Raw genomic sequence first — 11,937 nt, 5'->3', positions numbered from 1 at the left:
GCGTGCATCTGAAGAAGTGAGGTTCTTACCCACGAAAGCTTATGCTCCCTATACTTCTGTTAGTCTTAAAGGTGCCACAGGACCCTCTGTTGCTTTTTACAGACTCAGACTAACACGGCTACCCCTCTGATACTCAATAAGACCAGACAGTAGTTATGCTTATGTGTCTGAGGAACTATCTAGATGAGATAGTGGGTGTAATATCTGCTTCCTCTACACCAGAAGTTCCCAAACTTCATTGGTTCACATACCACCTTAAAATTTCTTATGAAGTGAGTTGATGGAATACCACTGTCATCACATCCCAAATTGTGGAATGTTTACCCCTAGTGGTAACTTCTAGGGGTTTTCTTCAGTGTAGAGGATGGATGGTCTTAGGATCAAAATAGTGGACTGTGACTAAGCAGATCTGGATTTAGTTCCTAGCTCTCCCACAGACCTCCTATGTGACCTTGGCTAAGTTGCTTAGGGTAAGATTTTCAAAGCCACTTGAGATTTGGATGCCCAATTCCCATTCAGTTCCGATTAATTTCTAATGGTTTTGGGGGCCAAATCCCTTAGTAATTTTGAAATTGCCAACCTTAGTGTCTCTGTGCTTTGGTTCTCTCATATACAAAATGGGGATAATGAATATTTTTGTCTTTGTTGGGTACTTAGATTGTAAGATCCCTGCGACAGGGATGGTCGCTTGCAATGTGTTTGTACAGTGTTTAGCACAATAAGGACCTAATGGAGATTGGGTTTCTAATAAATACTAAGCTATTCTTAGATTCTCAGGTAGCAGCAGTGTGACCTCCCCGCCCCCCCACTTATATCTGGCCAGGAGTTCACTGTCTTCTCAAATAGGGACCTTTCCATGGTTATCTATGCCTGTCTGTCTGATCCAGGGCCTTTGTTACCTCCCAGTTGGATTTGTCCAAAATTACCTACAAAGCATCTATTAAAACCCAGCTAGTAAAGAATGCAGCATTCTGCTTGCGTAATAGTGGTCCATGTATTGAGCATAGAACATCTGAGTTGGTTTCTAGGTGATGTTCAAAGTGATGACCTTAATCCCTATATCCCTACATGGCTTGGGTTCTGTTCATCTTACAAACCTCCTCTCTACAGCTGCATCATCCTGGCTTTTGACTAACTGGGATGTTCTAGGTAATAATCCTAAATTTTGAACACTACGTTACTAACAGTATAGTATTCTCAGTGACAACCCTTGACTCTGCAATTCACTTCGTCTATTGGTCCAGCAAAGCCCTTTTACTGAAATTCAGGGCACACTGCAAGGTCGGTCTATTCACTCAGGCCTTTCCTGAGTAAGTGGGGTGGCTATGATGTTGCTCTTAGTAGAGTAAGTGTGCTCAAGGATTATTAATACACATTTTTGGCTTGAATGTGACAGAGTTGTGACTAAGACTGGATAAAGGCAATCCACGGCTCTATATATACCCCAATACAGGGCCCAACCCCAGTGCAGTGGTCTGGTGACTGGGGGTGGAAGGGATCCTCTACTTCCCAAGAGAGACAAGAATGGCAGCAAAGGGCCATTCTCTTACCTGGGAGCAGCAGCAGGGCTTTCCCTCCCCTTGGGGGCAGTAGAGGTGAGAGTGGAACCCCTTTCCCCTTGGAAGCTGCAGCTGGGCCTCCCCAGTACTCATCCAGCATCCAGAGTATATCTGCTTTGTGTGTATAAACCAGGCCCACTGCACTCTTCTCCTGACATACAGGTCAAGTCTACCAGGAAAAAAAAAGTGTGTATTTACATGTCAGGTACCTCATTGTAAATGCACACCTTTTTTTCTAGTGTAGCCATAGCTACACACAGTTGTCTGCCAGGATGGTGTTGGCAGTCCCCACTCTCAGCAGTAGGGCTTGGACTTAACACTACATAGATATGTGTGGACCACCTTACGTTTCTTGGAGCTATTGTTTCAGGCTGTCTGCAAACTCAGGCAGACATCACTGCATTGGTTATACTCTGTTCACGTTTTCAAGGTTTTCTTCAGAGCCATAAGAACTATAGACTTTTTTTTTAAATGAAAGTTGAAATTCTAATATCACTTCAGGAGGCAGGGTCCTAGGCATGGGCCTATAATGCCTGTGCCTTAATCTGGCCCCACTTGTGACCCACTCTCCCTTTGCACTGGGTTCTTCTTGCTTAGCTCATAAAGTGTACAACTATGGAGGCTGTGTTGTGCATGCCTGTGTGGCTAGCTGTATGAAAAGTATGGCGTAGATGAGCAGGCAATGAGGCAAGAGCTCAATAGTGCTGAACTCTGCAAACAATATTCTTATTGTGGGGGTGGGGTGGGGTGTGTGGAATTGAAGTCAATGGCAAAATTTAGGAACAAACCCTAAATACTTGTATGATTCAATAATATAGCAGAAAGTCCAAACTCCTGCTTCTCAAAGGACAGAACTTCTGCACAGAACATTCTGTTGTAAATAAAGCCTTGTACATTTATTTACCAGACAGTTATACATATCTTCTAAAGAGTATTCCACTTCTGTAAAGAAATCATAGGTATCATGTTTATCAGTAGGTGCTTGACTGTGTACCATAAAACAGAGAAATAATACTGTTAAATTATTTAAATTCAATAGTTTTTATAGAGGAAGAAGTATGATCTACTGGCATGGGTTATGGAGTTTGTTCATCAAAGTAGTTAATTTTCAGACTATATATAGAGGATTAAACTTGTTTGGTAACATACTAAAATTTGTAGAGATTTTAGGGAAGTAGCAATGTGTTAGATAAACTGGAGAGAAAATATGCATTAAAACATAGTCTAGTTAATAGAATATATGGCTATCATGCTGTTTAGTAAAGAAATGTCATCACATTTCTTACAAAGGCAACATCAACATACCAAAACAGGATCCAATTTTTCTAAATAAATAAATTAATGATGTGTCAAAAATTAACAGATGAATTAATATACCCAATGTTATCAAAACCAGATGGTGCTTCCTAATATTCATCCTGTTCAGTGAAACCCTGAATATTTTCTGGACCATCAGTATATAAAACAGGATGCTGCTATTTGTGATGCCAAACAAAAGCAATCATGCCTGCCAAGCACATACTATAACAGGCAGCATTTCAGCTCTGCTAGACAGAAAGTAATTAGAATGCTTTTAATGTCCAAAAGAATGATGCTGATAGGCTGCCACAGATGTGTAGATTTATGAATATTTATATGGTGGTTTATAGCTGACACTTTTATCAGTTGAAGAAGATAAAATATCTGCCTGACTCAGAAGCCTGACAGTCAGGTTAATAAAATCTCATTAAAGAGAATGACCTATGCAATTATATAGGATTTATTGTAATTCATTTTTGATTGTACTCTGCTTAAAGATGCAATTTCCCATTTCCTGATGCCAAATTTAGGTTGCATATCAAGATCTATGTGGGTTTTAACTCCAAACCATCACTAGAAGAAAGATATGCATTTAACATCTTAGTATGTTACACCTTTAGAGAAAAATTATTTTGATCGCCTGTTCCTCTCTACAGTGTGTGAAGATACTGTAAAGAAGCAAGCAATCTATTTTTCTTTTTCTTCATTACAGCCTCTTAATCTCTCCATTATCATTTGCTTTCTATGATAAAAAGCCTAAGACATTCTCCTTCCCTGATTTGCAAATTTCATTGAATCAAGTCATTGATGTCCTGGGCACCTGGACGATTTCTGCCTTGTCGTGTCTCTGTACATTATGATGTGCAGAAGTAGAAATCGGAGGTGAGCACTTTTCTGAGACAGCAAGATTAGCTTTCAAGAGAGCCCTAACAGAAAAGGCATCAGCAATCTTTGATGCAGCTTTTGCTGAGTGGGTTTCCTTCCGAAAACTAATCCCTGTGATGGCAAAAGGTTTAGGCAAGGCGTGAAAGGTTTGCTTCGCTGTCTGGAATCAACAAGGGGGAAGAGGGAACCGCCCCTTCTTCCTAGCAGAGAGCGAGGGCTCTCTGTCCTTTCTGGGCAGGTTTCATATGGGTTAGGTACCACCATTAACTTACCAAAGGGTGTGCAGGAACTTTAGTTATTAAGCGTGAGATAATTATGCCTGTACAAGTCACTGAGGGCGGAGAGAGCCCCTGGCACCGTATCCTCCCAGTGCTAGTAGCACGTCCCCTCCGCTTGCTGGGAGCAGCAGCCCTGGGAAAGGGAGGGGGATGCGCACAGGGGCTGAGCCCCTTTCCCCATAGGGGAGCAGCCGCCCCAAGTGTTGGGGGTAAAGCCTCATTTTGTAGGGTCTCTCTCCCCCCTTATTAGGTGCGCCCCCCCAGCTGGAAGGGGGCGGCCCGCGTGTAGCCCCACGCTGCAGGGTGACTGTCCCCCGTCGGGGAACCCCCCCTCTGCCGCCTCCCTCCAGCCCAGGCGCTCGGCAGCCCGCCCGCCCGCCCCTCGGAAAGTGCCACACGAAGTTGCCGAGAAGAGTTGGTACCTGCGCTCAGCTCCAGGCTGCTGCTGATGCCGCCCTCGCCGCTGGCCGCGGCCCCCGACTGGCCGTGGCTGTAGCGGGCCGAGGAGGAGGAGGCTGCCTGGGGCCCCAGCGGCGGGGCGGGAGTCCTTGGGTGGCCCAGCGAGGGGGCTCGGGCGGGCCCGCTGGGGTAGGAGCCGGGCGCCGCTGGGTAGTGGTGCGGCTCGCTGCTGCTGGAGGCGGCGGGCGGGAAGGGCTGCCCCGCCGGCCGGAGGTGCGGGAGCTCCACCATGGTGGGTCTCTCGTAGCGCTTGGGCAGGGCTGGCCTCTTGCTGGGGAAGGTCTTGAGGACGCTGTAGGGGCTCCTCTGTCGGTAGAGCCTGGGGAGGCTGGGCCCCTCCTCTGCCGCCTGCATCTCCTCCTCCATCATCATCAGCATCCCGCCGCTGCGGCGGCGGCTCCCCGGCCCCTTCCCGCCGGGGCTGCGTCTGCCGCCGCCGCCGCCTGTCTCTGTGGCACGGCGGAGCCCGGTGCGCTGGGGTGCCGGGGTGATTGACAGGCGGCCGCGCCAATGCCTGGAGGGAGACGGGAGGCAAAGAGCAAGTGTTTAGGGTAATCGCTGCTAGTGATAATGGGGTAGGGGGCGGGACTTGGCGCGGCCGCCCCCTGCCCCTGCCCCTGCCCCTGCCCAGCCACGGGGCGGGCTGCGCCCAGGCAGGTGGACAAGGGCCGAGCTCGGGAGGCGCCTCCGCCGCGCCGGACCAGCAGCTTCCCAGCCCGGCCCCTGGCACAGCCCTGCGCGGGGCGGGCTGCAGCGCCTCTGGCTGTGCGGCGAGGCGAGCCGCAGAGCAGGAAGGAGAAGCGCCCCGGGGAGGGGGGTCACCGATTCCGCTGTGCCGCGGGGAGGATGCTGCAGCTCGCCCCGCCTCAGGCTCCCCTGCAGTGTAAACGGAACTTTGAGGAGATCCGAAGGGAGGGGGCCCCGCAAGTTTGGCAAAGCTTGGCAGCGGTTGTGATTGTGGCTGCTGCCCGGCTCCCGCTGCCTCTCCCCAGGCTGAGCTCCGCTCCCTTCCCCGCTCCGTGCTCCTGGCGGCGAGTGGCTCTGGTTTGCACGCACAGGCACCTTGCAGGCTACCTCAGTGTCTAATTGCCATTCACCCCCCATCCCCGGATGGCTCCCTCCCTCGCGCAGGCTGCGATCGCAGCCCGTGTTCCCATTTATTAGAGATGAAATAACGCCATAAATAAAAGTATTTGGGAGTTCAGGGACTGTCACAGCTGATTAGGGCACAGAGGACATTTTCTTTCTTATTATGCAAAAGCATTTCATGGCGAAATAAAACCGGTTTCACTGTAACTCATGCATGTCAGATTTCTAGGAATCCGAGAGATTAATCACATTTAACATTATTTGCAACATCTCTCTGTGTCTGTTTTTTGCCAACTGCTCAAAGGAGCCGGACACGTGGATCACTACCATCTCCTCTCAGCCCCAAACCGTTAGAGGGACAGTTAAGAAAGAATGATATACTAGTGGAAGACAGGAAGAGAATGAGATGCCATAGATAGACGTTTCTGAGAAATGGTGGGGATCTGGGTGAGAGAAGAGGCAGCTGAAATTGAATGATATGTTGGAGAAAAATGAACGATAACAAACCGCTCATCATTTCACGCGAGGCAATTTCATCTTTTGTACCGGTATTAACGTTTCCCTTCTTCTGCCCCACTCCTCTCCCGCTTCTGCTGCTCCAATTTATCAGGATTACAAAAAACCCTCTGGTTTTTGAGAGTAAAATTACAGAGCACCTTACTTAGATTTAAGGGAGGCGTCCGTTCCCTGTCATCACGTGGCGTTTGCTGCTGCTTATTGTGGTAATCGCTCACCCATTTCATTCTTGTTTATTTATTTAACTCGTACTCAGTGAAATGACAAGTAATCCTCCTTACTGAAGTAATTAAAGCCTAAAATCTTCAACCAATCTCATCTCTAAAAGTAGAGTAAACTTCTTAAAGCTGGACTTTTTATAGAGATGATAGGTTTTTTGACTAGCATTCTTTGGTGCAGCCAGAAATGTCTAAATAAGGCTGCAGTTACAGGTTTTTTTTTTATTGCATCAAAGTCAATCCTATTTTGTTGTTTTCTGATAGACTGTGTTTTTTGACCAAGTGTTTTTTTTGTCCCCTCCCCCCCCTATTTTTAATTCATTTTAGTATAATAGAAATAAAGCAATAGGAACAAAGTTTTGTAAGGATACTGATCTTCCACTTGGAAATGAAATGTTTTGATATCGAAATGCACATTTCAGCGCTGAAGCAATGTTAAAGGAGGGGCATGAACATGATCATTTGATAGAAAATCTATAATCTGTGTGATTAGCATCCTCCCTCCTCCCCTTTGCTTTGTCCCTTCTTACTAGCCTAAAACGCAGCCATGATTTAAACACAAATCTTGAAAGCTGACAGTCTAGTACATTTGGGCCCTGATCCAATGCTAATTGAAGTTAGTTGGGCCTTCTATTGACTTTAATAGGAGATGGCTCCAGCCTTTGATCTGCTGAGCCACAGACCTTCAAGAAGGATGTTGATACATTGGACAGGGTTCAGAGAAGAGCCATGAGAATGATTAAAAGGTTAGAAAACATGCCTTATAGTGAGACATTCAAAGAGCTCAATCTGTTTAGCTTAACAAAGACAAACTGAAGGGGCGACTTGATTCTAGTTTATATCTACACGGGGAACAAATATTTGATAATGGGCTCTTCAATGTAGCAGAAAAAGGTATAACACAATCCAATGGTTGGAAGTTGAAGCTAGACAAATTCAGTCTGGAAACAAGGCGCAACTTTTTATCAGCGAAGGTAGTTAACCATTGGAATAATTTACCAACAGTCATGGTGGATTCTCTATCACTGGCAATTTTTAAATCAAGATTGGATGTTTTTCTAGAAGATCTGCTGTAGGGATTTTTTGGGGGAAGTTCTAATGCCTGTGTTATACAGTAGGTCAGATTAGATGATCACAATGGTCCCTTCTGGCCTTGGAATCTAGGAATGCTGCCAACCTCTCCTCCCCCATCACCAGGAAGGTTTCTGAGTCACCACCATTTTCCTGGGTGCCCAACCACTGTCTCTTCTCTTTACACAGCTCCCTTTCCATGTCTGGAGCTTCTAATATTTAAGGAGTATTTCAATGTCCAACGGATATTTTCATGCTCCCCTTTTGCCCCTCATGGTCTTTCTTGCACAGACTGCTGTGTGAAATTATGGGGTCACTGAAGTGGTCTGGTGTTGCCTACCAGTACACAGTGGTAACAAACTCTCACATGTGAACTTTTTAATCTACAGTTCCTTTTCTTCCCAAGATGTGCTTGTTTAGTTCATGGGTTTATTATTATTAATTATTATGACCTTAACTTTACCAACTGGAATTTTTTCCAGTTGACGTAGTGTTGGTGAAATGTGCTGGACTGTGAAGCTTTGGGAATGAAGTGCTTGCTCTCTTTAGCCCAGAACAGGTATAGCACTAGTAACTTCAATTCAAGTTTCCCCACATTCATGAACATGCCTCAGCTCTGAGCTGGAGAGAGCACCTCTAGGTGGAAGAATTTTCCATGTTCATTCATCTTCAGTACCCATTTGAGTCTTGGCTTTTCTGTTAAATTTAATAAAGAGGGGTGACAATTAGTGCCAGTTGTGAGTCTATTTATCTCGTTTTATAGATTAATACAAATTTGCACCCTTGTAAGGCCATTACAATAATTAAAATATACAATATCATATGAACTCAATAGCTAGGTTCAGATAAATACAGGCAGCCAACAGAGGTGATGGAACAGTAGTGTTATGTGCTGTATTTATCTACCTTTGGGTTTCCTATAGTGCCCATCATGGTAGGATCAAAGTGCTTACTCTGTACATCAGAAATGCATGCTGAGGTCCTTCATGGTCTTCACGGACCCTTCTGTTTTTTTATCCCTTCTCTCATATAGGATATTCTTCTTGGGGTATACAGCTGTATGTTTTGTTATTATTTTATCCCTTTCCCTCTGGTGCAAAAGCTTCTCAAAGAGGAGGATGGATGTAGGACCTTAAGTGTGGTTTACTTTGGATTAGTCTAACCTCACAAAGCTCCTTCCACAGCTGAAGCCCCTGGAGTGACCTCTAGCTATCACGATCTTTGCCCAGAGCTTTGTGAACTGCATGGGTCCAGAGGAACACAGTTAACTTGGTAGGTCATATAGGAGATATGGTCACTGATATAGCTGCACTGACCCGACTTTGAAGTTCAGGACCAAAGAGCTGAACTGACAACAGAAGCAGACTGGGAGTTACTGGTGGGATCAGAGTACAAGAGTGATGTGCTTGTACCAGTCCATCGAGGATGTGGGTTGCTGCATTCTATGCAGGCTAATGCTGGAGCCTCACCATTGCTCCACCAGCTTCAGTTTGAGTGGTCTCATGCTATAGCATCATAGACTCATACACTTTAAGGTCAGAAAGGACCATCATGATCATCTAGTTTGACCTGCACATCACAGGCCATAGAACCTCACCCACCCACTCTTGTAATAAACCCCTAACCTCTGGTTGAGTTACTGAAGTCTTCAAATCATGATTTAAAGACTTTAGGTTACAGAGAATCTACCATTTACACTAGTTTAAACCTGCAAGTGATCCATGCCCCATGCTGCAGAGGAAGGCGAAAACTCCCAGGGTCTCTGCCAGTCTGACTTGGGGGAAAATTCCTTCCCAACTCCAAATATGGTGATCACTTAGACCCTGAGCATGTGGGCAGGGCCGCCCAGAGGGGGGGCAAGTGGGGCAATTTGCCTCAGGCCTGGGCCCCGCAGGGGCCCCCACGAGAATATAGTATTGCAACTTTTTTTAATGGAAGGGGCCCCTGAAATTGCTTTGCCCCAGGTCCCCTGAATCCTCTGGGCGGCCCTGCATGTGGGTAAGACCCACCAGGACCTGGGAAAGAATTCTCTGTAGTAACTCAGAGCTCTCCCCATCTAGTGTTCCATCACTGGCTATTGGAGATATTTGCTGCTAGCAGTTGCAGATCATGTAGTCTTTGGATTATTATTATTAGTTAATATTTATGTTATATATCTGCATCACAGCCCCATTTTCCAAGACACTGTATGAATACATTTGAAGCAATGGTTCTTGCCCTGATGCTCTTACAACATAAGAAATGATGAGTGCTTTTTAGGAGAAACAGAACGGACACAACCAACTAATTTCACATAAGCCTTCAAGCAGCCTTCATACAATAATGACTTTCTGTCACTGTCATTTGAAGCAGACCCAGAAGTGAAAGGTTATATATTCCATTACCAAACCATTGAAGCATGCTTTCCACTGTTTACTAACTGTGACAATTTGGAATAGGTAACAGGAGTGGTATTTTGAATGTGGGTGTATGGAGGCCCTCATTACAGCAGCTTCTATTAGAGAAAAGATGGAAAGAAAGATTCCAGGAAAAAACAACACTGCAATGTTTACTTTCCTCCTCAAAAATACTTTGAGGAGCATATTTGTCAGTAGATAGAAAAATACCCACTTTAGACATGGGCTATCAATCATCAACTACACCCTCTTTAAAGATGTTTAAAGGTACAGTACTCAAAAAGCAAGTGTGATTCAGCTCCATCGTCTGAAGCCAGGGCTAAATCTTTCTCCTCCTATTCACAGGAGCCGTTCTAATGCTAAGCAAGATTTGGGTCCCAAATGCCAATGCTACTCCACACGTTTGGAGCCCCTGATGAGCAGAGATTGGCAACTCTCCCTTGTAATCTAAACCCTCTGCAAGCAGAGTAGCCACACTTTGCTTCACTAAATATTTAACTGCAGCTAGTTAATTTAAGTTCAGCTCAGTTGCTCATGTTTATGAATAAAGAAACAAAATAGTGAAGATCAAAAGGAAAAGATGACTGTGTGATTCAATATTTTAGCAGCTGTTGATGGGTAAATGCTATTTGAAGTGTGGGCATTCAAAACCAAAGGCCTCTGTTTATGAAAATGAGCCTAACAAGGAAATGAGATTGACACAGCAATTCTCTGTTTTTGTTGTCCCCTGAGGTTAGAGATTATGCAGTGCATGGTTCTGTTTTTAGCCTCTTTGGTGATTCAAACTGTGAGAGACGACACTGTGCATATTTGTCAAGGTTACACTCTGATCAGGTGGCTCAGGAGCTTTTTGAGGGAGAAGATGAACTGCTGTTCTCAGTTAAACCTTGATCCGTGTCCTGTGTCAGAGACCCATCAGCCAAACTAAGTGTTGTCAGTCTGCTTTTCCTGAGTTCCACCTGGAAATGTTAGGAAGTAATGGAATTATATTATCTTGGTTATATTTTATTTTGAGACTGTGACCGTGGTACCTTGAGGGGCCACACTGAGAATGCTTACTCAGGGCAAACTGCAAGGAATAGGCAGACAAACTCCAAAATTGGTGGTTTATTCTATAATTAGATTCACCAAACCACTTAGCAAACAGCTTCTGTAATACCACACTAGTTACCAAAAAGTCAAAATGCAGTCCCCTTTAAGCAATCCAGATAGCCAAGCTGAATATAGTGAGATATTACTAAAAACCTTATTTGCCATATATAAAGTTCTACCAATCCCAAGGGACTGGACACATTGCTCACCAGGTCAATGAATATTTCAGATCTCACCCAAATACATGCTTACAGCCAATCCTTATTAACTAAATCTAAGATTTATTAACCAAAATAAAGAAGAGTTGCTATGGCTAAAAAATCAATATACATACAGATATAAGTTCTTAGGTCAGTTTCATAGCAGAGATGGTGAGGCTGCTGATTTGTAAAAAGTCCTTCTAGAGTCAGTTTAAAAGCATATAGTCCAATAGGCAGTCCAGGTGTAGAGTTTGTTCAAATTCTTCCATGAGAATTCCAGGATGGATCCAGAGTAAACCTGGAGACCTCAGTCTTGAGACTTTCCCTCTCAAAGTTTAAGCAGATCTGAGATAAAAAAGGATCAGGCCCAGGGCTTCCTTTACAGCTGAAGCAAGGTGGGTGCTGACAGGCAATTCCACCACAAGGGCTTTGATGAAAGCAAGCGGTCAGGTTGATCTCTATTCAGTGAGTCCTTTCTCAGACAATACATTCAAGCCATCCAAATTACTAAAACAGTTCACTATGTAGAATTACAAGGTTCAAAGAGAAACGAGGACAATAATATTATAACACCACAAGTCCCATCTAAATGATAATATCCTCTTTTGATCTCTGAATCAACAGAATATAGTAATGAAGCATTATGAGACAGGAACAGAAGTTTATCATCTACAAGCTAATTAGATCACATTGTTAAACTTCTAACAAGATATAGGTAAACACAGACAAAATATACTTAGTATCTACCCTTTGATTCTCTAACAATGTAGGCATACATATTAAAATTTCTAGTCTACTTAACATGGCTTTGATAACTATCTATGAGGAATGGCCCATTTCAATACTCTTCTAATATGTCCTTAAGGGTTGCTTTC

The 11,937-nt window shown here is 44.6% G+C and overlaps 1 protein-coding gene across 1 annotated transcript in view; it reads right to left on the bottom strand.

Annotated features, from left to right (window-relative positions):
• BEND4 (BEN domain containing 4) overlaps positions 1–4,858 on the bottom strand; it is a 30,099-nt gene extending 25,241 nt beyond the window's left edge. Inside the window, exon 1 of the mRNA XM_024211705.1 lies at positions 4,444–4,858. Within this exon, the coding sequence (XP_024067473.1) occupies positions 4,444–4,858 (415 nt within the window). The remainder of the gene's footprint in view (positions 1–4,443) is intronic.
• Positions 4,859–11,937: the final 7,079 nt, after the last annotated feature.

Source organism: Terrapene carolina, unplaced genomic scaffold (genome assembly GCF_002925995.2).
Source record: "Terrapene carolina triunguis isolate 2854851 unplaced genomic scaffold, T_m_triunguis-2.0 Scaffold66, whole genome shotgun sequence".
In the NCBI taxonomy this organism is placed as follows: Eukaryota; Metazoa; Chordata; order Testudines; family Emydidae; genus Terrapene; species Terrapene triunguis.
Note: the sequence above shows the minus strand (reverse complement) of the source record. Positions and strands in the feature narration are given on the sequence as shown.